At 35.6% G+C, this 26,820-nt stretch overlaps 4 protein-coding genes across 5 annotated transcripts; 2 read left to right on the top strand and 2 right to left on the bottom strand.

The window, feature by feature from the left end:
* LOC111779595 (uncharacterized) lies at nucleotides 1-3,651 on the bottom strand. The gene is made up of 6 exons (XM_023659671.2): nucleotides 3,185-3,651; nucleotides 2,328-2,462; nucleotides 2,092-2,179; nucleotides 1,495-1,589; nucleotides 994-1,161; nucleotides 1-677 (listed from the first exon to the last, which is right to left on the bottom strand). The coding sequence occupies exons 1-6, from the start codon at nucleotides 3,531-3,533 to the stop codon at nucleotides 517-519; spliced, it is 996 nt and encodes a 331-aa protein (XP_023515439.2). The 5' UTR covers nucleotides 3,534-3,651; the 3' UTR covers nucleotides 1-516.
* A 510-nt stretch (nucleotides 3,652-4,161) lies between these two features.
* Nucleotides 4,162-7,356, top strand: LOC111779556 (zinc finger (Ran-binding) family protein). The gene is made up of 7 exons (XM_023659618.2): nucleotides 4,162-4,665; nucleotides 5,227-5,344; nucleotides 5,450-5,796; nucleotides 6,209-6,325; nucleotides 6,655-6,771; nucleotides 6,891-6,989; nucleotides 7,089-7,356. The coding sequence occupies exons 1-7, from the start codon at nucleotides 4,226-4,228 to the stop codon at nucleotides 7,207-7,209; spliced, it is 1,359 nt and encodes a 452-aa protein (XP_023515386.2). The 5' UTR covers nucleotides 4,162-4,225; the 3' UTR covers nucleotides 7,210-7,356.
* Nucleotides 7,357-8,827: 1,471 nt separating this feature from the next.
* LOC111779914 (large ribosomal subunit protein eL19y-like) lies at nucleotides 8,828-9,947 on the top strand. Its single transcript, XM_023660107.2, has 2 exons — nucleotides 8,828-8,967; nucleotides 9,239-9,947. The coding sequence occupies exons 1-2, from the start codon at nucleotides 8,856-8,858 to the stop codon at nucleotides 9,739-9,741; spliced, it is 615 nt and encodes a 204-aa protein (XP_023515875.2). The 5' UTR covers nucleotides 8,828-8,855; the 3' UTR covers nucleotides 9,742-9,947.
* LOC111779913 (ketose-bisphosphate aldolase class-II family protein) lies at nucleotides 9,079-26,794 on the bottom strand. 2 transcript variants are annotated; one of them, XM_087119521.1, is made up of 44 exons: nucleotides 26,690-26,794; nucleotides 26,448-26,626; nucleotides 25,564-25,639; nucleotides 24,793-24,867; nucleotides 24,605-24,688; nucleotides 23,997-24,073; nucleotides 23,833-23,887; nucleotides 23,695-23,743; nucleotides 23,442-23,579; nucleotides 22,772-22,850; nucleotides 22,340-22,418; nucleotides 22,194-22,237; nucleotides 21,883-22,077; nucleotides 21,700-21,775; nucleotides 20,566-20,646; nucleotides 20,410-20,490; nucleotides 19,912-19,988; nucleotides 19,767-19,821; nucleotides 19,618-19,666; nucleotides 19,297-19,434; nucleotides 18,414-18,495; nucleotides 18,246-18,324; nucleotides 17,904-17,950; nucleotides 17,506-17,717; nucleotides 17,206-17,293; nucleotides 16,971-17,090; nucleotides 16,757-16,875; nucleotides 16,599-16,671; nucleotides 16,398-16,517; nucleotides 15,679-15,747; nucleotides 15,394-15,564; nucleotides 15,255-15,302; nucleotides 14,087-14,228; nucleotides 13,851-13,948; nucleotides 13,354-13,498; nucleotides 13,168-13,256; nucleotides 12,954-13,064; nucleotides 12,185-12,259; nucleotides 11,463-11,528; nucleotides 11,149-11,337; nucleotides 10,960-11,070; nucleotides 10,405-10,485; nucleotides 10,010-10,198; nucleotides 9,079-9,441 (listed from the first exon to the last, which is right to left on the bottom strand). In XM_087119521.1, exons 2-43 carry the CDS (start codon nucleotides 26,538-26,540, stop codon nucleotides 10,016-10,018), a joined length of 4,119 nt encoding a protein of 1,372 aa, XP_086975647.1. In that variant the 5' UTR covers nucleotides 26,541-26,626; nucleotides 26,690-26,794; the 3' UTR covers nucleotides 9,079-9,441; nucleotides 10,010-10,015. The 2 variants fall into 2 exon arrangements, with proteins under 2 accessions (XP_086975647.1, XP_086975648.1); XM_087119522.1 differs by having other exon boundaries at nucleotides 10,960-11,061; nucleotides 26,448-26,773.
* Between the last annotated feature and the right edge of the window lie 26 nt (nucleotides 26,795-26,820).

Here is a 26,820-nt window from a genome sequence, read left to right as displayed (position 1 = left end):
TAATCAAAGAGGTCTATAAGTTCATATCTAATCAGAATCATGACCATGACCAGTACCATTATTGTTTCATTTCTTTTATGAACAAAGCATGGGCACTATATCACTTCAACAAATTATTGTCCTCACACACGTATCCATCCACATGAAGCAGTACAATCAAAAGAGAGAATAAGAACACAAGGGCTGGTGGGAAAAGCTAGTACTTCCATAGCTGTGATCAGTTGAGTTCTGCACTTCCATTTCTGGCTCACCTTCAAATAGCAAGTTTTCTCAGCAATCTCTTGCAACTCTGTCCAACAAAGTATTTCAAAACGAAAAAAACAAAAAACGTATTCTATTTATTACTTCGACGTCGACGACGCCATTTCTCAGGGTAACAATGAAGATGGTTCCTAAAAAAATCAGTTAGAATTTCAAAATTTGCACATATAGATATTGTGTACCCAAAAAGAGAGATAATCTAGTGAAAATAAAGTGATTTTTCCAGAGTTTCCAACGTCCAGGACAGTAGAGAGATTAGGATCTGAGCCTGGAGGAGTCTCCAACAGTGCTCTCCATTCTGGTGTACCATTCACCAATCCTTGTGTGCTCCACCATGTCTTTACCCGACCTTAAGTAACGGATGGGTCTCAACACCCCGAACACCGCAAGATCAGCTAGATTAGGTTTCGAGCCTCCTAAAAATGCAAAACAAGAACCATTGAATTTCATGCCATTGAAGAAACATAATGACACAACTTTTCATACAATAGAAAGCCTTAAACACTCGTCCCAAACTTCCTTCTCTTTTTCTTCTTTTCTAAAAAATACAAGTTCCATAACTACTTGTTCCCATTTTCAGTAGAAAAATGGCCAGGAAAACAAGGAGAGGTTAGTTTTTTTCAAAAAGAACGAGGCGTGTTGAAGGTGGAGTTAAGACTACAAAAATTCGAAAGCCGGTGTAACAATTCATATCGTGTATAAACGCATCATCGTCATCGTCAAAGTACATACCTAGGAAGTCCCGTCCAGCCAAAGCATCTACCCATGTTTCTGCTGCTTCGTATAATGCTGCACGCTCATCGGTAATATTATATTTCTTCTTTAGTTTCTTTGACACAAAATACATAGCAGCGGCTCCAGCATACTTTACAGAAATCTTTTCAGCAAAGCCAAAATTACCTAAGAATAGGGTTCACAAGAGAAGCGGATGAATGAAATACCTAACTCAATCGTCACTAAGTTTCTTTTCAGTCTCAATCCACAACTGAATAAGATCAATAATCTAAGCTCATATTAACAAGAGCCTAAATCAAAATAAAGTAACAATGAGAATGAGCATCAAATCCTAATTGAATTCTCAAATCAAGAAGTTAATCTCCGAATAAACAAAAATTTCTAGAGTAAATTAAAGTCTAACTGAAGTGGATTCGAAAAATCCTCAATTCACATCAAGATATGTTTGTTAAGCAAAACGTTTCAGTAAAAAAAAAAAAATCCAGGATTTGCTCATACCATTACTAGTAATGTAGTCAAATGATTCAAGGGCCTCGGAAGTATTTCGATATATGTTTGGTGATAAGACATGTACCAAGTGATTATCTACCCATCTGCATCAATAACCATGAAGTGCCGAAAGTTAAACAAATGAACAGCATCACCAAAGGTTTTATACAATTGGTGACTAACAATTCAATTATCATTAAGCAAATCAAGATAAAAAAGGACCAAATGTGCTAAAAATATATATGTTATCAGAAATGAACTCGCCTGGTAATGAAAAATATACAATATGGATGAAGGAACAACCAACATGCATCTGGTTTAAGCTTAAGCTTCCAGATGTAACTAAGCCTAGTAGCACAACAAGACAGCAGGACATACGTAGTCTTTGCAGTTCTATTCAGAATCTTAACAATTGAAATAATTTAAAACTATTTCACAACCAGTGTATCTATAATCAAGTATATGATCATAAAAACATTAGTGGCCGGACCTGATACACAATCCCCCCTCATTAAATAAAAAATTTACATGTGAAATTCAGTTGTATGGAAATTCGTATTTAAGGAACAGAAATTAGGAAAAGTGGTTCTCCAATTGAAAACCTACCGACGCCATTTTGTCTCTTCATCATCTTCAGGGACAGAAGAAGCAGGTTTATCTGACAAAAACTTGTGGCTCAACTGGTCGATAATGGCTGCAGTAATGCCATAACCAGGAGTTAGTCCATACACACCAAATTAAATGTGCTAGTAAAAAAAAAAAAAAAAAAAAAAAAAACTTGACAAAATTGAGATTTGCGATTTCAAAAATACAAAAGAACGTTGAGAATAATGGAATAGTACCTGACGAGTCAACCATCTGTTCACCATCAACCAACAATATTGGCACCTTCTTATAATCCGACCATTTAATTTCTTTCTTACTAAGCGGATTGACCTCAACAACTTTGTATGGAATATCGTAGTAGTCAAGAAAAGCTGAGATCGAAGATGAAATATCATCATTAAATGTAAAGGAGCATGAAACCACATGGAGGGTTCTGAAAAGTACAATTATGGACATAGTAAATTTGCAATTTTTGGTCAAAAGGTTAAGACTAAATATTGTGGAAACCGCATTCAATTTTCTTTATTATACAGTCTTGCCATGTTTATGAAAATCGGTAGATTAAAAAATTACAAGATTTCGATTCAGATCATACACTTGCCATAGTCTTCATAAACAATTCAGCCCTCGTTACCCATTCTCACCTGTAATTCTAAAATATATTCATATTGTAGCCAAAAGGAAAACGACGGGATGATGGTTTAATCTGAACAGAAGAGAAATCCGCAATCGGGAAGCAGGATAGTTTACAGAAGAGGTAACACAGTTACTAGATCTAGTTCAGCAAGCTCGCCCTTGTAAGGAAGGGACAGAAAAGAATATCAAAATTGGTTATCCTGAAATTGGTAAATGTGTTGTTCATTAAAATTTATGATTTTCCTAAGATCCTTAATTGAGATCCCCCAACTTTGCCCCCATCTCGGCAGAAGAAAGAGCACAATTCTTATTTAGTCGCATCATATAAATAAACCCAACGCAATTACCAATCCAAAATTCCTCCCCCAAGATCCCTCGCAACCACACAAATTCATCAACCAACAAGATCAATCAAAACACAGAGATCAACAGGAACAAGAAAATAAAAAAAATTCACCTTTAACTTTATTACAAAACGGACACGCTTCGTATTGATAGAGCACAACCTCCTTAGGAACCAACTCCTGCCGCAAGGGCTCCTTCGCAAAAACATCCTGGGACATAGAAACAGCAGCAGCTAGAGAAGCAACAGCTCCAACAACGCCGAGCGATGCAGCTCGGGCAGAGCCACCAGCAACGGAATCTAGGAGAGAGGAAAACCAGCGCCGGTGAGTGTGGGAGCTGGAACTGAACAGCGCAGCTTGGAGAAGACGCTGATTGGAGATGGCGTAGGCGGAAACGGCGCCATGAGAGGTACCGATTGAGCGGTAGAGGAAGGAGGAAGCGATAGAGGAAGACCTTCTCATGACGTCGAATCGGAGAAGGGGAAAACAGATCTTTCAGGAAGAACGAAGAACAAAGATTGAGAATGGTTCAAAGTTTTAGGGGTTTACGTGGGGTTCTGCCCGCCAGTGCCAATCCGTCTCTCTCCAATATATATATATATATGTATATATATGTGTGTATATATATATATATATATATATATATATTATTTATTTATTTAACATTATTATTTTGTTTGATGGATTTAGATTACAAATTAAATATAAAAAAAATAGATATTTAAGTTTATGATCAAATTTTCTATCTTAATTAATTTATCTTGAAAATTTTAAAATTACATATTTTAAGAGAATAAAAAATAAAAATTTAGAATTATTCTTAAAATAAAATAAATAAAAGCTATTTAAATTTTATTTTTAAAAATTTTTAGTGGATAATATATATCTAAATTAATTAAAATATATTGAATTGATGAATCCATTTTAATTTTATTTTCATTATTTTTAATTAAAATTTTGAAATACTAAGGATTAAAGGGAAATGTTTAATTAAAAAATATAAAAAATTAATATATATATATATATATATATATATATATATATATATATATATAGAATTTAACCTAAAGTTTGGACATTTTTAAAAAATAATAATAATAATAATATTTGTCGTCTCTGTCATCCTACTAAAACCCATCTGCAGATGAACGCCTATGGCAAAAACCCTTTTCGTCTCCGTCTGGAATCCACGAAGCACAGTGATGTCTGCTCCGAAGTTCATGTATTTCGGCACTGCAATCTCCCGAACTACATCCAGAGCTCTATCGCCACTCCTCTTCCCTAGAAGACTCCCGCCGAAGCTCATATCTTTCATCAAGTGCAGTTCTTCTACAGGGCTTGATTCCGCCAGCAGTGGCGGCGTTGATGCGCCTCAATCCTACTCCGGCCTCACTCACCACCCCTGGCCTGAATGGGTTTCCTTCGTCGACGGTCTGAGGACCAAGGGTTACTTGGTCGAACCTAATGTAGAAGATGCGAACGGAGATGGGAGCGGCGGTGATGTAGCTACGACATCTGTGAATGATTATAACGACATGAATGTGTTGAAGGATGCTTGTCTCAACTTTGCGCGCGAACGCTACGATATTTTCAAGTGAGTTTTGTGTTTAGGGTTTGATGTTTTTTAGAATCGTGTACTGGAAATTAAGCTGATACGGTTGCATCTTCTGGGATTGGATGAAAGTATTCTAGCGACGAATTTCTAGGGTTTTTGGATATGATCTCTAACGCTTGAAATCAACTTGGGGACTTCTTGTTATCTGGAAATGGATGGTTCATACCTGAAGGCCATTGCGTAGTTCAAGTTCAATTGCTCAAATTCATCATTGGAAATGGACATACCCTGTTTTTTCACAAATTAGAATCCTGCTGATTGTATGATTTATTATCTATTCTGCAATTTGTTATGTAATCCGGCCTGTGATTGTTCACACAGCTGATCTCCATATCCCGTTTGAAAGAATTTCATGGCCCTTATAGTTTAAGATTCTGGATTCTCATTCCTTTCTAGAACATCCTTGTTGTTCTAGGGAGGGAAGAGCAGTGTCTATGTTTCACTTGCATTACTTAGTATGGTATTGATTACCGCCCTTGTCTCGTAGGGAAGTACGTTTCTCCGGGCTTGATTAGAATCTGTTGCTTTTTCTTTGTGCAGGTCATTGTCCACAGATGATATTCAAACCCTTGTGAAGGATGGATGTCCCAATCTCTTCCGGAAAGTTGTTAATTCAGCTAAGAGATTGAGGGCTTACGTGCAACTAGACGAAGGGGACGTATGTAGTCTCACTTAATTATCGTGGTCATTTTTTCAAATGATTGAATCACGTGTATCATGGCTTGGTTTACTCGTTTCATTTCGATATATCTACTTTGTACAGGTTTGTAGTACTTGCAATCTTCGAGGCTCCTGTGGTCGAGCTTATGTTATTTTAAAGGAAACAGAAGCAACTGCAAGAACTGTGGATGTAACTCGATTATTGTTGACCTATGCATTGGAGCCAGTTGTTTTGTCTGGAGGGGACAAACCTCCCGGTAGAGAGCATGTTGAAGTCTCTGCGAGAAAATTGCTTTCTGAGCTATTGGAACTGAGTGAAAAACCCATCGATGCATCAGCAGTGAAGCCCGATACGAAATCTACCCGAAGAAAAGAAAAACCATCAAAATTTACAGATATTGCTTTATCTCAAAATGTTGAGATGAAGAGAGGAGATTGGATGTGTACAAAGTAAGTAACATCTGAAGTGTAACTTCATTACTTCTTTGAACTACTTTTCTATTAGCTTGAATTTCTTTGTATCTTTTGGTGGTTGATTATTCAAGAGATGATTAGATGATTAGGTTACTTTAGTAAGAAATCTTGCCACTTAGCCCTCGACACGTTTCCGATGGAATTAATTTTAGGCTGCTATCCCCATCTGTGGCCTGAAAGAGACCTCGACCTTGACGTGAATGCTTACAACTCTCCATTTCATTGCATCATAGGATGATAGGAAGTTTTGGATCATGTTAAGTATGGATATCGAGTATTTCATCTTACCTTTAAGCTTTACATCTTTGCGTCTGATGGCCTATGGACGAGACCCGAAATCCGCTTCATTTATCTTTTGATATTTCTAACTAATACTTCCTTTTTGCAGATGCAACTTCTTGAATTTTTCGAGAAACAGAAAATGTTTGAAATGTAACGAAGATGGTCCTAAAAGAGTTCGTGCAGATGATATTGAAATGAAAAGTGGAGATTGGATTTGTTCAGAGTAAGCACTTGTTCAATCTTGCTCTCAAACAATTCTTTGATCTTTTGAATATTTGGACGTCTCGAATAACCTTATTTGTGAGATCCCTACATCGGTTGGAGAGGGGAACGAAACATTCTTCATAAGGGTGTGGAAACCTCTCCCCTAGCAAACACGTTTTAAAAACCTTAAGAGAAAATCTGAAAGGAAAAGCTCAAAAAGGACAATATCTGCTAGCGGTGGACTTGGGCAGTTCTTATGAGTTCCTTCGCCTAAAACAACTGTTGCACGAGCTCAAAGTATCACTACTGTTGTTTAAACTCATACACATTCCATTCCTTTTGTAATAGGTGCAACTTTATGAACTTCTCAAGAAACATCAACTGCTTAAAGTGCAAAACCGAGAGGCCGAAGAAGATTGATGTCGGCGAAATTGAAATGAAGAAGGGAGATTGGGTCTGTCCGAAGTAAGTTCATTACTTATCATCCTTCTGTCACTCCATCAATCATGATCTGTTCTTGTATTCAGTGAAATTTGTTTCTTGTTTGACAATGCTGTGTTCTCTTCTGGTGCATTCACCTACAGATGTACATTCATGAACTTTGCCAGTAACAAGAAATGTTTGCGTTGCCGAGAACATCGCCCGAAGGGGGAAATGAATCCAGGAGAATGGGAATGCCCCTCGTAAGTTTACTCTTGCTTGCACGTTTTACTAACGTAGAGGATTTGAACCTCCGACTTTAAAGAAAGAACTACGTACTGATAACCGTTGCTCTTCTGTAGATGTGACTTTTTGAATTATAGACGGAACATGGTCTGCCGGCAGTGTGATGGTGAGCGGCCTAAAGGAGGAGCAAGTGAGGAGTACGAGGAGCAGCTATGGGAGTCACCAAGGGGAAGATGATGTCCAAAGCCGACAAATTGATTAAAATTTTGGGATGTTTGGTGATTGGGTAATTTCTCCATTTATTAGATTATTTAATTTGGCTATTAGTATTTCAATTACGAGGATTTGAAGGTTTTATCCATTAAGAAAGTTTTCTATGATCAACTTCCTCTCCTCTTCTCTCTCTTTTGTCACTATCTTCAAAGAGAGTTTTTACTTGTCAAAATTAAAATTATTTCCAAATATGTCTTTTAATCATTCAAATATTAGTTCTTTTTACTTGTAGAAGTAATTTCTATAAGAATAAAATTGGTTGAGTGATACAGAATCATGTTTTTGGAGTGATTTTGAACTTAGGCAAGATTGATTTTAACTATTAGGGATAAAGAAACGGATGAAACATGTGAAATTTATGTATGATTATAAGTTTAACAAATATTTTCATGGTCTTAAAAGCAAGAGATTTCAAGCTAAAGGGATTTTTACCATATATAGGGATTTTTTACCATGTGCATGGTTCCATTGTTTATTTCGAAAAGCTCGAGCTTTTGGGACTCATCCGCTGTTAAAATATATAAGGAAATATAATATAACATAAAATAAACCAAATTTGATACTCGAATACCCCGCTACTAATTCTTCTTCCGTTTCTGGTGAATCAAAAGGTAACCTCTCGCATTCAGCTAAGGAAGAAACTAGAAAAATAACAAATCCTATAGGTTGACACCACAAATTTCACCCCAAAAACCATATTTTGATTGAGGCTCAACTATATCAACTGTACTCGAACTGTTAAATAATCATAGTCGGTAATAACATCACTGTTCTCATTGCTATTATAGAACCATACATAAGATTTTCACCTCATACAGCTCCTTGAGGGCCATAAATAAATCTAGGGAGCGTGTCGAGATTATTTATCTTAATGTCTTTTAATGTCTTTTTTGTAGAAGAGTATAGGATAAAAATCTAATTTTCTGTTCATAAGATGATTCCGCGTTCTCCAGAATCGGTTAATTTTTTTTTTTTCTTAACAGTTTTCGGGTATTTTAAGGAACCCACATGAAGAAAAAAAAACAAAAAACAAAAAACAAAACAAAAATCATAGTAACTTACTTCATGTAGCATTAATGGAGTTGGAAGTGAAATATAGAATTAGGGTTACTGAGGAAGAAGAAGAGAAGTCATTGGAAGTGGAAGGAAGCAGCTTCTTCGTTTTAATTTCTTCCATAGTTGATGTTATATTCTTTTAATTTTTCGAATTATTCTCAAATTGGCATATTAATTGCTAATATAATACTATAAATCAAAATTTAATTCCATTATTTTTATAATTGTGTAATTAAGCACACTACTAAAATAAATAACATCTTTACTTTGGCCCCAAGGAAAACACTAGAATTTTCAAGCCTTTTTGTATGGTCAAACAAACAAAAGGAATATGGAAGACGAGAGGAAGGCATAATCCTTGCATCCCAAGTAACACATGACCGACCACCTAGCATTCCACTTCTATATTAGAGCTTTCAAATTTCATATAGAAATCAATCCACTAGTTTACCTCACGCTCTTCCAAGTTTAGCAGTGTTCTTTTTGGATTTACCCATCAAGAAGAACCCTTTCAGTGCACAACAGAGAAGAAACCACCACAAGCAGCCCCAACAATGGTGTCCCTCACCCTACAGAAGCGGCTTGCTGCAAGTAGTCTTGACTGTGGCAAGCGCCGAGTATGGCTCGATCCCAACGAGACCTGCACCATCTCCTTAGCCAATTCTAGTAAGTACAACAACTTTCCAAGAACTATCATCTGATTTTTTTCTTCCTGTTGAACTTGATCAGTCATGAAGTTTGCTTATGAGTGCACAACCATGTTTAAGAGAGGAGAGAAGAAAAGAAAAGGTTTGGCGAACATGACATATACAGATTTAACAAAAGAGTGAACAATGAATTCTTTTGTTTCAGGAAAGAATTTTGTACCTGATTATTAACAATTTATCAAAGATGCAAAAGAAAAACATTTTAACTAGAAAACACATGTAACTGTCAGGAATGAGCATCAGAAAGCTCATAAAGGATGGTTTGATCATCAAGAGGACGACAACAATCCACTCGAAGTTTCGATCTCGACAAAGCCACGAAGCAAAATCAAGAGGACGACATTCTGGGTATGGAAAACGAAGAGGAACAAAGGAAGCAAGGTTACCCACAAAGCTGCTATGGATGAGAAGAATGAGGGTCCTCCGAAGATTACTGCGCAAATACAGAGAATGTGAGAAGATAGATAAGCATATTTATCATCAAATGTATACTAGAGTGAAGGGAAACGTCTACAAAAACAAGCGTGTGCTGATGGAAAACATTCACAAGGTCAAGTCCGAAATAGCATCAGAAAGAACACTTTCTGCACAGGTCGAGGCCAAGAGAGCAAGAAACAGTAAAGCTACAGTAAGCGTTGTAAAGCAGAAAGATTACACTGCCATTACAGGCTCTGGCAGCGACAAAATTCACACATTCAGGGAATGTCTTTCTTATGGAGTGGAAGCTTCATAAAACTGTTGATTAGAACATAAGTGCATAATTGTCCTTTTATTTTTGCAAGATCAGATGTATTTGTATATTTGTCACCATTTCTATATTGTAATGCTTGTTATTTAGGCTACTTTTTATTTTTCATAGCATGCCAGAATTTGAATAAGTATTGTAGAGGAAAATAAATCAGTTAAAAGTTAAATGGATTGTGCATAACCATTTATTAACTATATGCTTTACAGTATGTAGCTTGATTGTCAGTTCAAATAGAAGGAAGAAAGCATCATACTGCAACTCATAATGCTTTTCCTGCTGAACCAAATAGATGAATCTTCTCTGCAATCACAGCTTTCATGGATTCTTTGGCTGATTCCATCACATGGACTAAATCTTTGCTGGGGCTATTCAGTGAATCCAAGTATGCCTTCCGAACCTCGGTGTTTACGTTGAACTTTCTCACTCCGTTCTCGATGCAAGCCTGATGAGAAATTGATGCAAAGAGAGACAATCCTTACAGGTTTATTTCTTTAAAGAATTAAAATTTGACATGAATTCAGCAATACAAGTACAGTGGTCTGCAAATTAGTTCCATTTTTATGACTCCTCAATACGAACGTCAAGAAACTGAGCTTGTCTCAGCTATTTAACTGTTTCGTTCGAAAAGAAAAGATTAAAAGTTCGTACCTTTATGAGGTTCTCAGGCAAACCGGAAGCTCCGTGCAGCACCAGGAAGACCCCTTTTCTTGAGCTCAGAGCATGCAAATCCTTGTTAAAGAATTTATCAGAATCAGTCAGTTCATATATAAAATTATGATAGTTCAAGGATTACCAATAATTCAAGGTTCAAATAACAAATTCCAATTAAAAGCTAAATATTGGGCCTCATGACAGAGATTACATCATTTCTCAGCCATTCGCCTAAAACCCTGGAGACATCTTTCAACGTGCCACAATTCAGTTAGTGACCATGAACAACCGAAGTAGCCTAAAATCTCTGTTTGTAACATTAGCATGGACTGCAGATGATGCACATAATCAAACTAACAATGACTTGAATATTCTTTTTTTTTATTTATAGGAAACACAAAAATTGATTGATGAAATAGATTACAAAAGACCCTATCTGTAATTAATCACAAAAAATCACCTCCAATGTGTCAAGAGGGTCGACAGGCTATAAATACAAAGGGAAGAGATAAAAATATTTAGGACTTGAATATAAATATTTGTATACTAAACCTTGAGCAGATCGAGTCTGAGATTCGGGCCACTTGCTGGATATTTTCCATGGACATTACCGATACACACTGCTAGAGCATCTATACCAGTCTCCTCAATAAACTGTTGAGCCTGAATTGTTTGATATTAGTATTATTTTTCAATGCTAAGCTAAAGAAAACCTTTCTTTAAAGCAGAAAGAGAAGTAACCTGGGATACATCGGTCAGCCTTGCTTCATAATCTTCGACAGTCAAGTCATCTTCTGTTCCTGATAATCTACCAAGTTCAGCTTCCACTAGCATGTCTTTTGATTGAGCCAAGGAAGAAATGAACTTTGTGTAGGCAATATTTTCCTTAAATGGAAGATGTGAACCATCTGCCATTACTGAATCAAATCCCTAGCAGGATGAAAAAAAGGAAAACAACTTACAACCAAGTAACAAGTAAACTTTTTAACATCAATACTTGATAGGAAATCAAATGGACAGTGCTGGAAACATATTTAAATAGCCTGTAAACATACCAATTCAATCGCTTCTAACAGATCTTCCATCGAATTTCCGTGATCAAAGTGAACAGAGATTGGTACCTACAGAAATCAATAATGAGAGATCCACGTTTTAATCAGAATCTCTGTAACGAAAAGGACATAATATCAAATTATCTCTCATCCTACTTAGGGCCTCATGTCCAGATATTTTCCTGGTAGTTGGTTGGCAGGTTTTAGAAGATGAGAACCGAAGCTACATTGTCCATCAATACTTTATTGGTCGTTCCATCCAAGGGAATAATATACGCATTAAATTGGACATTATTATTAAAAAGAACCAAATTTATAATGCTTAAAAACCAGAGTCCTATTCCTTCCCCCCCCCCCCCCCCCCTTTTTTTCTCCGCGTAATTTCAGAATGAAAAATACTAGCAAAACAAATAATTTGAAGCATCTCTACTTCTTCATGCTCTTTTAGGTAAATCATAAGATTAAAACTGAACGTAGTATTTGTTACACTTTCACATTCTATAGCAGCCTCTTATTGAAACCTGAAATAATTCAGGAATATTCGATGTACACTTAAAACTAAAAACCACATCCTGCAAGAGACAAAAAAAAAAAAAAAAAAACCCACCACCAATGACATCAAACAAAAAAAATAAATATAGAATATAAGTTTTTAAGTTTTGTTTTTCATATTCTATATAATCGATGCTATTTCCCCCTCTTTTTTGTCAATGATCATTACTTACACTGGCTCGTTCAGCAGCAGCAATACAGCACGAAACCAAAGAGAGCCCTCCTTGCTTTAAGGCACCTGGATGGATCTGGAAATTTGAAGAATTTGTGATTTTTTTAACACTAGCAAGGAACCTGATTTTATTGATCATGTTTTAGAAACAGGATCTAACAGTATCTGTAGATGAACTAAGGGTTTTGTTAACCAAAAAAAAAAAAAAAAAAACAGGAGAATAATCTGGAAAACTCCTATGAGAAGGAATAAATATGCAATGCAATCATGAAAGCTCTCTTTACTGCTTTTCATTGGTGCAAATATTCGCACCCTTCTACCTCTTAGCGATTATATTCTTTCTTTATCATTTAACCTTGGATATTTTTCTTGTAACCCATCATTGCCCATCGGTGGGTTTAATTCCATTCATTAATGAAATATCTTTTTATCTCTCAAAAACAAAAATCATGGAAGCAAAATTTTATTCTTCTTTTTTGGCAAAGGTCATGAAAGCAACGAAAAATATTTTAGCATAACTTCTAGAACTTTTGTAGGTAAAATACTATTTCTCTATCTCTTTTCAATTTTTTTTTAAAGGCAACTAACTGGATCATAAAAAGAATGTTATGAATATATTCACGTACAGTCTACAGATCTCAGCAATCTGCCATTTGTCAAGGCAGATCACATGGTAATCAGCAACGGGCAAAACTAGTTGATAAAATAATACATGATATAACTCAGCTATGGGTATAATGTTTTATTATTTAAACCACATGGCAACATACCTGTAATATGGCAGGACTCTGTTGTTCTTCAGCAGCAGCAACAACAGCCTGAACTCCTTCCAAATTATAGACATTGAACGCTCCCACTGCATAACCACCTCGTTCTGCATTCTTCATTTAGAATGACATATTCAGAAATTTAGGGCAAATTGCTAGAGAATTGTTTCCAATAATTTAAAAAAAGCGTGCAAATTTAAAATCAAATAACCCTTACAAGAAGAATCTCTTTTGAAGAGGAAAGTCTGGCAGGAAGGGCCCAAGAACTGACTACTTCTGCTAGTGCTTCACTGTTGCCAACATTACCTTAAGTAACATAATTCGAAATAGTCAGAGATCATAATCAAGTTATTACAAATTTAAAAGTCTAGAAAAAAAGAGAAGACATCTTATCTAAATTTACCTGGAAAAACAATGTATGGAACTCCAGGATGTCTACTTTCATGGCCTAGTTGCCACAAGGGAACTCCAGAAAGGGCTTGTCCAATTATCTTAGCACATTTTGCTCCAAGAGCCTTCGTAGCAATATCTGATGAGGTAATTCCACCCTGAATTAAGAAGATAGACAAATTGATGAACTGTGAGCTGTCGTTTAACAACAAACTTTCCACATTATCTTTTATTGATGATCTGTGAGCTATCGTTCAACAACAAAATTTTCAGGTCGAGAATATGATTTTGATGTAAGCATTTAAGCATCTAGCACTTGTTTGATCCCAATTTCAGATGCCAATATGCTAAATCATATCAGCCACGCATGATCAGCTTAAGAGGCAGAACCAATTATTCCTGCAGCATGCACGTACTTCGGGGTTTGGACAGAGTCCCTCATATGATAACAGCCGACATATTAAGCATGAAGGTAAAAGAGAGGGGGGAAGAAAACTCGGTTTTTGGTACCTTTGCAAGGATGTAGCGAGGTTTTGTATTTATCCGCTGAACTATTTCCACTAGTGCTGCACTTACTTTGACATTGATTTCTAAACTCTCCAAGGGACCTAATCAAAGAACGAGTAGCTACCTCAGCAACAACACAAGAAAAAGAACCTCATACATTCCAATATACACTGGTAGAAGTATGTGTGTAAATGTATCAGTATCATAAATTAAGCTATAGAAAAGTTAGAATGACTAACTTTTTCCCGTGATAAGTTCTCGACTAGTCACAATTAGAGTATCTTTGTGAGCCCTGAGATAAATATCTGCAAATATAGCTGCTTTTCTGATTTCCTCCTCCCTCTCTTCCTCTGAACTCATCGAAAGTTTGGCAGCAGAAACCTGATGGAGAAGAAGAAAAGTAGTCACAAATATAAAATATGAACAAAGTCATACATGCAGAACAATGTAGTCTGCACCAGTTATATGAAAGGAATGTTAAAAATATGTTCTGTACTCAAATACAAGGAGTATGTACTATGCTGTCGACCACAAACAAGGAAATGTTCAAAGGAGGAGCACAGCAATAGAGAGATTTAGGATGAGCACAGATACAAGGAAAAGAGCAACTAGTATAAATTGGGAAGGAAAAACTATCTTATTTGGCGCTATCCCAGGTTCCCTCTTAAGCTTGATTGAACACATCGATTACATTCACTTGTTTTCTACTGTTATGAACGCTTTGGTAAGAATGTCAATTATGTGACAACAAAAGGTGTGCAAACATACCAATTTCCAACCTTTTCTGTTATGAAGTGTCCATCTTCTTACATATGCTTCGTCTTGTCCTGCTAACTATCACATGCATTATCATTGGAAAGTCTCATAGGAAAATGTTACATAATTTGAAGTGTCTCCATATTGGAGCTGGAGCATATGGTTGAGTGAGTGTACAATCTATGGGAACCGAGAGAGGTTTTTGTAGGGTTTTGGAAGATGAGGCTCAGTATGGTACGTTTTTGGAGTGAGGCTGAATGTTATCCATGCATACAACCAAGATGCTATTCTTCCCCCAGTTTCATATTCAAAGAGCATAGTGCTATCTCATAAGCTTTGACAGAAGTAAGAAAGAGGACTTGTTGGCTTCGACCTTTTGAGTTTACAAGTAAGAGTATAAGAGGTTGTTAGTATGGGTACAAGGGTGCTATACATTCATCTATTTTCATACAACCTAGTCTGTTACCATAAAGATAAAATAAACTTGCAGTATGTGAATATTAGCACTTTTCACAAAAGAAAAAAAAAAGCAAACAGAAAAAAAGGAGGTACAACATAAAAAAAGAAATCCATAATATATGTACGAGAAAAGGATTAACTAGCATAAATGAGAATGAAAACCCATATTCAATTGTATAATTGCGAGATCACCTCGATACATCTTAAAAATGGGCTACATCGCAACTTCAGCTCTTGAACCTATGACATCATGAGTGTAGATACGTGAAATACTAACACAGCAATAAGTGAAAACACATAATGTAAGGAAATTTAAAATCATTGATTCTACCTGTTTTGTAGTTTTTGGAACATATGAACCCACAACTATAAGACCACCCTTTCTCTCTTTCTCAATTCCAACATCCTTTGGCAAAAGAGGAGCTATTGGAGTGATCCCAATCCTGGCTGATACGAAACTGGCAGCAGTTCGACACAAGAAACTCTTGCCCTTTATTTCTGCCTGTCAAGTAAAAAAATAATCTGATGAGTATTTTCATTAATAAAATATCAAAATCAGGTAAGTTTAAAGGAAAACTCGGAAAGAGACATCAGAATACTACCAGAGGGAATTTACCTTGATCATTCCAGCAGCAAAAACGGCCATATCCTTTTCACTAGCGGCATTAACTATGCATGTCATTCCCTGTTTTAGCAAAACAACATAACACAGGTTATAATATTATGTCATACGTAATGAAAAAATAGCACGGAATACACCTTTCGTTGAAAAAGTGAATTGTACACAAAAATATGAAAGCCCCATAGTCGAGGGAGTTCACAAAGAGACACTTCCATTGGCTTTGAATATAAAAAATAAAAAATAAAAAAAAGAATTAAAGTTGCAAAATGTTCAGAAAAAAAACCTCTGACTAAAAGCCTGAGACGGAAAATTTTCCAATATTGTGAGAGTATGATTACCACTCCCGTTTATTATTAGTTACACCAGTATATTCTAGGGATTTATTTATATGTATTATTACCTAATATCTATGGATTTAGATAGATTTTGTTTTACCTGGTATCTAGGATTCTTTTTTTTTTTTTTTTTTTTGTCTTTTTTATTACAAAAACGTGTATCTCTTTCAAAATAAATGAATTGAGAGCAAGATGGTTTATATTTGCAACAATTTATTGTTTCAATCCAATATCCTTACAGCTTCCATACGTCTAGGATTTGGGGATAAAGTGGATTGAAGATGCTGAAATTGAAAGATAATTAATAAATAAGAAAAAATATGTTAAACGAGACAAGAAAATGCAATATTCCGTTCCATGGCATATCCGCATATATACCTTCTCTAAGCTGCATAGGTGCTTGCAAACAGCATCTGGGCCACCCTTTCTTAAAAGTTGAATAGAAATAGAGGTAACAGTGTCAGCTTGTATGCGTCCAGCTGTTTTCTCTTCAACCCACTATTATTCAGAAGATGGGAGAAAAACGTTAAGAAATTACTACACTAGATTTTTATTTACAGCACAATATAATCAACGAACCTCACGAAGATTTGAAGATTTATAACCAAAAGTAGCATCTTTTGCAAACTCGGTGTCCCCCGCAGGGATAAGCCTGCATACATGACCATAACAAACAATGCAGGCTCACTAAACCATCATGAATAATCAAAATATACATTAAAGGAAAAGAATGTTACACATCAGAATCTGCAACATAGTGTATATCGTCAACAGTGTAACGGCCTCCTTGGAAAAAGAATGGGCAGATGATCCATGCATCCACTACACCTAAGACTGAAATAGCAGCATCGGCTTCCTAGACAAATCAGACTCTCTCATGTTATGACAATTAAGTTCTGACTCAACATTGCCAGGTAACAACTGAGATACCACTTTAGCCACTCTATATACCTCGGGAAAATGACCTCGTAAGGTTGAGTCACCTCTCAAAACTACCGTGTAGTCGCTATGCTTGACACACTCGGATGCAGCACGTAAATTAATGCAGATTTGTTCAACTAATGCCCCAGCCTGTAAAGCTTGTAGCATACTCAGTACTATAATTGACGATATTGGTACACTAGAAAAACTATATTCTAATAGTACGGGAACAAGTGGTGGGTGGGAGAGGGAGACGGATTTCTACCTTTTCAGAACTCAGTGACCTTGAGTTGGTCAAGATAAAAAAGCATTTGGGTTTTTTACGAAACTGTTCAATAAGTGAATCAAGGGTCCTGCAAAGATCACGTGAAGATTAAACCACTTAAAATTTACCTACTCCGGAGGCAAAAACGTACATTCTTTAGATTAAACAAGCTTGAAGTTCACAACACCTTACTTTACATTAAATGAAAAACAATAAATTCATTTTATAAAGTTGGCTGGTTCGTTGCTAAACAACTGTCCCACAAAACCATAATAGTGTCTTAGAAAGAATGAAGCTCACCATTCAGTTAAAACATCAATATCATGAACAGTTTGAGTTCCCGTTGGATCATCATCCAGCACAACCAAAATTTTTGAATTTTTTTCATTTAGTTGTTGAATATCAGCAATTACATCTTGCGGCCATTCAGGAGGAAGAGACCCCAACAAAGCTTCTTTCTTAAGAGTGGGAGGTTGTCCTTTAACCTTGACACCTGTAAGCGTCTCATAAACCTATGGCATCATATGGAACTCAGTTAGACCATATATTGCAACAGAATCATGGATTTTTATTTTTTGTTCAACTCATTAAAATAAGCTGATTTCCACAAAACTCTCTCTCGATATTATTAGCTGTCACATTTTTTTCTTAGAAATGTGCTTTCAGTGAAAACAAAGTGATGCATGACTTCTCCATACCTTCACTACTCCAGCATCATCTTGACGACCCCAGCCCGCAGCAGATCCTGAAATACATCAAAACACAGATACCATCCTAAATTGTTGTGAAAGATGCAATAGGACCAGCACTGTTTTCAATAAGGAAGTTCTTGTTTTCTACTGTTTAATAAAACCGAGCAAAAGATTGCTGAATTGGCCCAATTTTTCGTTTGTCACATTTATAAGAATCTGATATTGTCTTATCTAGGTTATTGAGTGAGTCATTATCTCGTACCATCAATCATGTACTTTGTAATAGGATAAAAATGATTAAAAAAAGAAAGTAACTAAATAGCAATGAATGGCCACATTGTGCCATACCTGCCAGAAACAATTGATGTGCAGCCACGGATAAGTGTAAAGGAACTTTATGAGATGCACATTCCCGAGAAACAATGCCCTGTAGAATATAATTTTTTTTATATATAGAGATAATTATAGGATTACAATTTCTTCCTTTGAAGTCATCAATGGATATTTTGTGCTGACCAGGTCCTTCACAAAGATGTCAAGTGCGGAGTATGGTGTATAATCATCATCCAGCATATGTGGAACTCGGTTTTCAAACATCCTGCAAGCAAATGGGGGTAGAAGAATTTTATTACTATGGCAAATGGATGGGAAAACGTTATGCATTTAAGTTTCTTGGAGGCGGCCAACTCTGCAAGAATGATTTTATGTAAGATTGACAGTCTAGCTTCTTGTGATCCCAGGAATGGTTGCTTTTCTATTATTTATTAGGCCAAAGTTGTTAACAAGAACGAATGCAAACTCTTATCCAAAAAATAAAATAAAACAAAATAAAAGGATGCAAGCCTGTAATGGTACGAATATAAAGTAACATTGAACTGTTTTAATTTCCAACCAATCCCCATATTTGTTCAGGTTTTCGATCTACTTTGTCATGGTGATTGTTATTCATCTGTTTTTATTATTTATTTATTTATTTTGACACAAACGGGTTTTATTACTTATGAGTTACGATAGATGATGATGCCAGACCTTCAGTGTCTACTCTATACTAAAATGAAAAAAATATATTTTAATTTGTTTACCAGATACAACAACTTGTACGATTCAGCTAGAATCAGGCTGTGCTAGCTCTTCTTTTCCAATTCTTGTTAGTAGATTTTCTAGTTAATAAATAAAGGTATTGCATGATGAACATTGACAATGCACTTACAAAAACATACGTCTGTACAAGTTAGATGTGAGAATGGAGTTGGCCGAGTGGATGGCTTTAGATTCAATTACCAAAATAGTGCTTACATCGGAAAAGGCAAGCAATGTTCCATTCTGGAATATCTGGCAAAAATGCCTTAAAAGATGAAAAATCTCACAGTAATTGGGCAATGTTAAGATAAGGATGTACCAGGATGTTCCCTGACTATTTAGGATGACGTCAAATAAAATTCTAGTATTGAGACCAAGTCGAGCTCCTAATGCCATTGCCTCTGCACCCGATGCTATATGAACTCCAGCAAGCAATTGATTTACCATTTTCACGCCGCTGTAATAAGTATGTGAAAAATAGAGGTCAGGCTAACCATTACTCAGAGAAACAACATAACCATATGAATGTGTAGTGATGACACGAAACTGATGGTTGACTGAAAAAAAATTTGAAGGCTCTGATTAACACCCAAACGGTCACATAAATGTGAGCCGATCAATTCTTGGAATATTGAAATACCTTCCCGCCCCGCAAACTCCTTTAATAACGTAAAGCTTCTCACTCAAGGCTGTTAACAAATAAAAACCAAATAAAGTGGCATGTCATATTCTAATATCTGGCAACAAAACATGTCACATAATTCTTATGGCACTTTTCAGCTTCACTACCTGAGAGGACTGAACCAGCGCTCCTAAGAGCTTCATTTGTCCCAGAAGCCATTATCTGCATTAGAAAATAGCTATCATCACTTTTTGAGGTAAGGGAACCCAAAATTTAAAGGAACCGAAGTCATTTGAGAGACAGAAAGCACACCGTAAGGGTTCCCTGTGAGGCCCTCTGAACACCACCAGAAACAGGAGCATCAACCAATTTAAAATTCTTGTCCTCATCTTACATATTAAGAAATGATGTCAGTTCAATCACCGATTAAGTATCAAGCATTCGAAGTTCGGCTGAATTTTTAAATCATGCTTAAGTAGACATATAATAAACGTCACGGAAGTACTTTAGAAAGACTTAGTATTGAATAGTGATTTAAAGGATGATGTTAGTTCAAACACTGAATGAGTATCAAGCAATCATAGTTTTACTGGAATTTTTTTATTCAAGCTAAGTAGACATATGCACCACTGACGTACTTCAGAAAGACGTAAGATTGAGTTTGCACAGTGATTTAGAATAACTTCAGTTGACGTATACAAGATTTCTCGTCAATTGCATAGTGATTTGAAATACTGGTCACAGTCTCCTAATAAAGAGCATTTATCTTAAAAATATTGAGTAAATTTCCAAACCATCTGTAGGACATACTTCCCAAGCGTTGTTCTAGTTGGCTCACATATCCAGGAGAAACTGTAGATGACAGAATAATCGACGCTCCATATGGAAGTGCTATAAAAAACAAGGAAATTATGGAATTAGTATCAGCTTGAATACAAGAAATTGAACGCTGAGAAGTAAGTGTACCAGAGATAGCCCCAGCTTCTCCATACAGAACGCTCTCCACTTGTGCTTCATTTGTCACCATAATAACAAGCACTTCAACATCTGAAAACAGAAATTTTTAGGGAATAAGGAGAAAATGGCTCTTTCATTTTGTAAAATAGAACAGGATAGTGGCTCCTACATATTGTACATATATAATGGAAAACAAGATACGGAACCCAGGATGCTACTAAAGCCATATATCAGTTTTCAACAGAAAACTGATTGCCCTACCACTGAAGACAATAATGTTGTAATCCAACAGCTACAACATAGTAATTGGTTTTAAATAAAGTCAGAACACGTCAATTGAAGCAGATGTGAAGCTAAATCAACTAATAATTGCCACCCAAAATAGTATAGTTTACCTTTTGATGGTAGAAAATGCTATCATTAGAGATTCAAATTACTTTGGGATTTTTGTATTCGGTCAAACTTCTTAGAGTTTTTTTACTCTCTCTCTCTCTCTCTCTCTCTCTCTCTCTCTCTCTCTCTCTCTCTCTCTCTCTCTCTCTCTCTCTCTCTCTCTCTCTCTCTCCCTCCAATCTTAGAGTGCTTCCCAAGCTTTAACTTTTCCACTATAATGTATTCTTCTTTCCTAAATCAACTAAAATCCATTCATGTTACCAAATATCCATCAATAGTCAGTGTATAGGTGCAAAAACAAAATAGCTCAACAACTTATAGGATTTTGATAACTTTCAGAGACCATTTGACCAGAAGACAAAGGACTAAACAATCTGTAACTACATTCATACAATTTAACAGCAGCGGTTCTAGATATTCCAGTTAACTCAGCAAAACTGCAACAATTCATAATGAATCATTGCAAATTTGATTAATCTTTATAGAAGAAAATTTGATGAACTCTTTTAGACGGATGAGCAATCCACACGTTTTAAGTTACACAAACAGTTCTTAAGAAAACAACAATTAAAAAAATTACACGATCAACAATTGGAAAATATATGTTAGTTTTTATTTTCCTTATCTTTCTTCAGCAGACCTGCTAATCCTAATTTATCACAGTATATATTAACGGTGTATGAAATTTTCTGTTTACAGAATAGTAAAAATGAAGTACGTTCAACTTTGTTCTTTTCTTGATTTGCTCACCTTTACTAGCTTCTGCAGGCGAGATTCCAATCAAACCACCAGCATCAGAGAATTTAGTCAAGGTTGGTTTAAACACCTATAATGAAGAAAAAGGTTCCTTTCAGCTTTTTTCCCGCTAAATGAACTAACAAATCCATTCTTGAAATAATGAAATAAATCGACAAAGATAGGAAAATATATTACATCATAACCAATCACACAAAAATTTGATCTGATAAGGTGAGTTGCCATGCCAAATCCCATTGCACCAAGACCAATGAAACCCACTCGAACAACAGAGCTTGATTTCGAAACTATTTCATTTGCTAGTTGCTCAGGGCTGTATATTTCTGTATTTGCCGCATCTGAAATATTTACTCCATATGCGCCTTTCCATACCTGACAGATTTTCTCAACAATTAGATGGCAGTTAAAATAATGTCATCTTGAATAGGCATCTAAATTGTGAAATAGCATGATTCAAATGACCAAAATTCCATATTTCCAATTTTAACCTGTTCTAACAAGCCGTCATCATCACTATCGCCGTGAGAAGAACCTGAAAAGGAAATGAGCAAAGGTGATAGAGGAAAACCAGATTAGTATATATTGAGATAACCTCAAATATAGGAGTTACTTTAAAGTTGCATCGAGTGTTTACCAAGCATAAGTTGCTGATGAGCACTTGCCAGGAGCGGAAGAGGAAAAGTATGCGACTTGGCCTTATCCATGACAATCCCCTTCAGCAAGAGAGATACCACTAGTTATGCCAAATAACTTAATTGATACTAAATATAATAATAACAATGATTACTCGTATGTAATAATCACAAGTACAAATATATGTAATAACGAGTACAAATGCACAATCTCATATACGGCAATTCTTCAGTAACGACATGACTCAAAGGTCCAAGAGAAATGAAAGATCTTTTGATCTATAGATGATTTTTGAACTTTGTTATCGTTTAAAGGTAACTGCAATTTCTAACAATTACAAAGATAAGATAACTAATTCAGTCATGGACATTATAATAAAAAGATAGTTGATGACGAACACAATAAAAGCTAGATAGATTGCATGATATCTTACCAAATTTTGAACCAAATTTCTCAAAAACTCAGGTCTAATATTGCCCTTTAACAAGTGGGGAACATGATTCTTGAAAAACCTGCAAATGTAGACCACCCACCCAAAATTATGATACTATTAAAGCACTGGTAAGAAGATTATGAACAAATAAATAACATTGATTAACATTGTTAATCAATTAAGACTTCAGTTTCGTCCTATATTATTTTGATTAAAAAATTCACCGATTGAACAACATAGATCTTGTTTGGTATCACCACTATAGGAGATTGGACATATATAAATCTTTTTCTTAAATCATAAAGAGATTAATAAGGTGCTCGAGTACTGTCGGAGTTCCAGAATTCATTAAGGTATAGACCCCACATTTACTGATCTTCAGAAATAAACAAACCATTTTCTACTTAACTAAGAGATGAAGAACATATGTATATATATTTCCAGTATTGAACATAGTATTGAACTGAAAATGAAACGCCATACATATAGTTCAATAGATCATCACCCACCAAAGATGCTAAACCCATGTACAGATCTAAATATTTAATTAACCATAAGGTAGCTATAGGGAACTAAAACTATAAACTTCTCTAAAGTGCACTTCAAATATTCTCCTTATAGTACTTTGAACAAGAATAATAAAATAATCAGGCAACTACAAGGAACTCACCATGAATTCCCAGCAGCATTTGAAATAATGTCGTAGATTATCCAGGGGTGAATTCCAGCTTTAATACCCAGGGAAATAGCTTCCAGCGAAGCCACAAAATGAATTCCTTTAAGGAGCTCAATTACCATATTTGTTTTACTGCAATATGCATAAAAGCAGCAAATACGTCAAGGTGTTTGAATTTTGCTTAATCATCGATGGAGAAAAGACCATCCTAATTATGCATAGACATGTTCCTGCAAACAAAAGATACCTTCCAGCATCAACTTCACCTTCAAAAATGAAAAGCTTTCCACACATAGCTGCAAGCCAATAATTTAAAATAGTTGATATCAGGACATGGTAAAAGGAACAAAGGTTTTGCATGCAAACATTTATACTGAGAACGAACCTGATAGAAAGGGTCGAGCTCTAGAAATTGCAGCTGCCCTACCCGAAGTTATCATCTGGGCAGTTAATAAATAATAATTCAATGTGACAGCAAAGAAAATACCATTATCCAATTTTAAACAACAAAAACAAAGAGAAAAAAAATGCTATGCATATAATAGCTACCATGAGTTGACCGTCCACAGCTTCAGAAACACCCTTAAAGACATATGCTTCAACAAGATTAGGTATCTCAAAATTAACTGCAGAAAAGGGGAAGTGACCGTCACAAAGGTATAGATCAAATGACTTGTAAATGCAACATTTCTAAAACAAGACACTTAAAAAATTAGCGTCAAAATTTTGACATAAGAACAAGAAATGTCTTCCATTGCAGACTCTAACTTCATTTCTTTTGAGTTTTTGCTAGAGTTTTTCCCTATTTTCGAACACCCACCCTTCCTTGGATCTCTCTTGTTTAAACATAACGCGCCAGAAAAACAGTTCGTGCAAATACAGTTCCTGTAAATGACATGAAAAGAAAATTGTTCCAATGCTAGAGAGCATAATGTTGCAAACACTCTCTGCAACAGTACCATCTTTTAGGTGCCAATATACAATTGCTTGATAGTTGGTAAACAGAAAACAAATAAAAATCCCAACTCCGCAAGCCTAACCAAAAAAATAAAGTGGCCCATTTAAAAAAGTTGGTGATAGATAATGAAAGTAATAGATAGGACATCTGATATTCACATTCCATCATCAAAGTACCGAGAAAGTTAGGGTGGAATTGCCTGTAAAAAGCTTTTTCGAGTTGTGGACATCCTTCTCCAGTAGAGTTGAACGGACAAGAACAACAACAACATCCTTATGCAACCCTGCCAATTAACAGAGTTAAGTACTTAAAATAATCATATATGATACATCAATATAATATTTACCCAAAGTTCATTAAAATCATGGCAATAAGTTTCAGATAAACCTGGGATAGCATCAGAAAAAGATAAATCATTTATCAGATTGAAATGACTGTTCAATACAAGCAATGCTGCAACATCTGCAAGGAAACAAAGAACCAAGTCAGAAAGAAATGTGTAAAGAGGTCATCAAAAGATATAAAGCAAGCATTATAAGTAAGATATACGACTATCTAATACAAGCAATGCCACCTCTTGTAGTTATATGTCCAATTGCTATGCACGATGTTTCAATATATAGCCCATAGAGAAGCACTTCCTCAATATCTCGTTCAAACATTAGCTTTCAGGAATTGGATCACGACAACTTTTGTTCAACTTAAGCCAAGAGTTAAATTATATCAATTGAAGTTGCTTTTCATATTTCTACAAAGACACAGATTGCCTAGTTAATGACGAAGCTGTGATTTAGAATCGAGCATATATCCCTAGTCAGTGATCCTTTAAGCTATCCATTCCTTTAAAAGCAAGAATATAGTTAATTTAACCCTTGGCAATTCAAAACTTTCGAAAAAAAGACCATGTTGTCTAATGGACTGGAATGGTGAACCAAAATGAACTGCATAGCTATATTAAAGTGACATATATCAGTACTCCATAAGAATAAAAGGGGCTTTAGTTAATATTAAACATGAATATCAATGAAATAAATGACTAAGATCCAACTCCAGACCCAAGTTAAACCATCCAATCTAGTCAAACCAAGGAAGGTAACCCAACCAAAGATTCTATATTATAATAGAATAGAAATCAACTTAACCAAGCAAACGGTTTACCTTCCCCTGCCTCTACAGTACTGGCACAGCTTATTCCCCCTAACTTCAAAAATTTATCTGTCAAGGCCTGATTTATCTGCAGACAGAGTAGTAGCAGTTATTATGAACCTATCGCCACTATTCAAATATAACACTGAAAGATAACCAAGAACAACGAAAATAAATGGCGGGATATCTGCAGAATCGAATATGCTGCTTAGTGTTTTTTAACACGAAACAGTTACTTTTACAAATTCAAAAGTTAAGACATTCGCATATCATCTTTGAATCTACTTGGAAACTATTTTTTTAAATGAAGAAGACTTATCAATTTAAATCGGTGAATACATGTATCCCCAGCTTCAATGAAACAGAATAAAATTTCCAAGGTTAAGCGCAATTTTTAGGGTTCGGGAAGTATTTTCCAACAGGATTACTGTTTCTAATGTAAAAGCAAATGCATAACAACCCAATTTAATTAGTAGACCAACAAAAAAAATGGTTAAAATATGAACATATGATATAACATTCACCGTTTCTTCATGAACATGGCGCAAAACGACTAAGAGAAATGTAGATTCTCGTCTTTGAGCTTTCATTTTCCATTACAAGTTCAATATTCGGGATCAGTTCTGTAAGACAGTACATCTCCACCAAAATTCACAACGACTCTGTTCCAACATCATGCTTTTCCACTCGACAAACTCAAATGATAACAAAGATGATTGAACACACGACTCTTCATTTCTCCCAGAACTGACACTAATGATATTGAATGCATTCACTTCGGTTCTTCACTCAAACTAAACATCGGATAACAATCGAGAAGTAAAAGTGTCTACGTCTATTCAACAACAGAATCCAAATTGGAAAATGAAATAAGTATAACAAACTCGTATAAGTACCTCATAAGCTTTGACTCTGTAACCGCCACGGATTAGTGAAGTAGCCAATTCGAAGCTCAGATCATCCAAACCAATAAACCCAACGAACGCCATTGACGAGAGAGTTGAGCTGCTCTCAGCTGAAGACTGTGAATCTCCAAGCAGTTGAAAATTGAGATACCAGAAATCAGCACGTTGATCTGCGAGAACGAGAACAAATTGGACCCTGAATTATTGTCTTGTGATCTTTTATTGCTTTTCACCTGCAATTTTATGAATGCTTGCGTGTTACTGACGAGGATTGCCGCCATCGATAAACGAACTAATCTTCGTCAACGTGATCAAAGAGCAATTTCTTGCTTCAACGCCTTAAAATTTTCTGTTTTTCATGGGG

Source organism: Cucurbita pepo, chromosome 18 (genome assembly GCF_057944985.1).
Source record: "Cucurbita pepo subsp. pepo isolate OVF chromosome 18, ASM5794498v1, whole genome shotgun sequence".
Taxonomy (NCBI): Eukaryota; Viridiplantae; Streptophyta; class Magnoliopsida; order Cucurbitales; family Cucurbitaceae; genus Cucurbita; species Cucurbita pepo.
The sequence above is the reverse complement of the archived record's forward strand: the minus strand, read 5'-3'. Positions and strand labels throughout refer to the sequence as shown.

What these genes read in the sequence shown, in the direction of transcription:
- LOC111779595 (XM_023659671.2), bottom strand. Translation starts at nt 3,533, where the DNA reads ATGAGAAGGTCTTCCTCTATCGCTTCCTCCTTCCTCTACCGCTCAATC. An exon ending in ACAGATGGTTGACTCGTCAG is followed by an intron (nt 2,180 to 2,327) that starts GTACTATTCCAT and finishes GCATTACTGCAG; the next exon opens with CCATTATCGACCAGTTGAGC. An exon ending in GGCTGGACGGGACTTCCTAG is followed by an intron (nt 678 to 993) that starts GTATGTACTTTG and finishes TTGCATTTTTAG; the next exon opens with GAGGCTCGAAACCTAATCTA.
- LOC111779556 (XM_023659618.2), top strand. Translation starts at nt 4,226, where the DNA reads ATGGCAAAAACCCTTTTCGTCTCCGTCTGGAATCCACGAAGCACAGTG. An exon ending in GGAGATTGGATTTGTTCAGA is followed by an intron (nt 6,326 to 6,654) that starts GTAAGCACTTGT and finishes CTTTTGTAATAG; the next exon opens with GTGCAACTTTATGAACTTCT. An exon ending in GGAGAATGGGAATGCCCCTC is followed by an intron (nt 6,990 to 7,088) that starts GTAAGTTTACTC and finishes GCTCTTCTGTAG; the next exon opens with ATGTGACTTTTTGAATTATA.
- LOC111779914 (XM_023660107.2), top strand. Translation starts at nt 8,856, where the DNA reads ATGGTGTCCCTCACCCTACAGAAGCGGCTTGCTGCAAGTAGTCTTGAC. An exon ending in CATCTCCTTAGCCAATTCTA is followed by an intron (nt 8,968 to 9,238) that starts GTAAGTACAACA and finishes TGTAACTGTCAG; the next exon opens with GAATGAGCATCAGAAAGCTC.
- LOC111779913 (XM_087119521.1), bottom strand. Translation starts at nt 26,540, where the DNA reads ATGGCGTTCGTTGGGTTTATTGGTTTGGATGATCTGAGCTTCGAATTG. An exon ending in TACTGTAGAGGCAGGGGAAG is followed by an intron (nt 24,868 to 25,563) that starts GTAAACCGTTTG and finishes GTTTCCTTGCAG; the next exon opens with ATGTTGCAGCATTGCTTGTA. An exon ending in CTGCTGCTGAACGAGCCAGT is followed by an intron (nt 11,529 to 12,184) that starts GTAAGTAATGAT and finishes TGATTTCTGTAG; the next exon opens with GTACCAATCTCTGTTCACTT.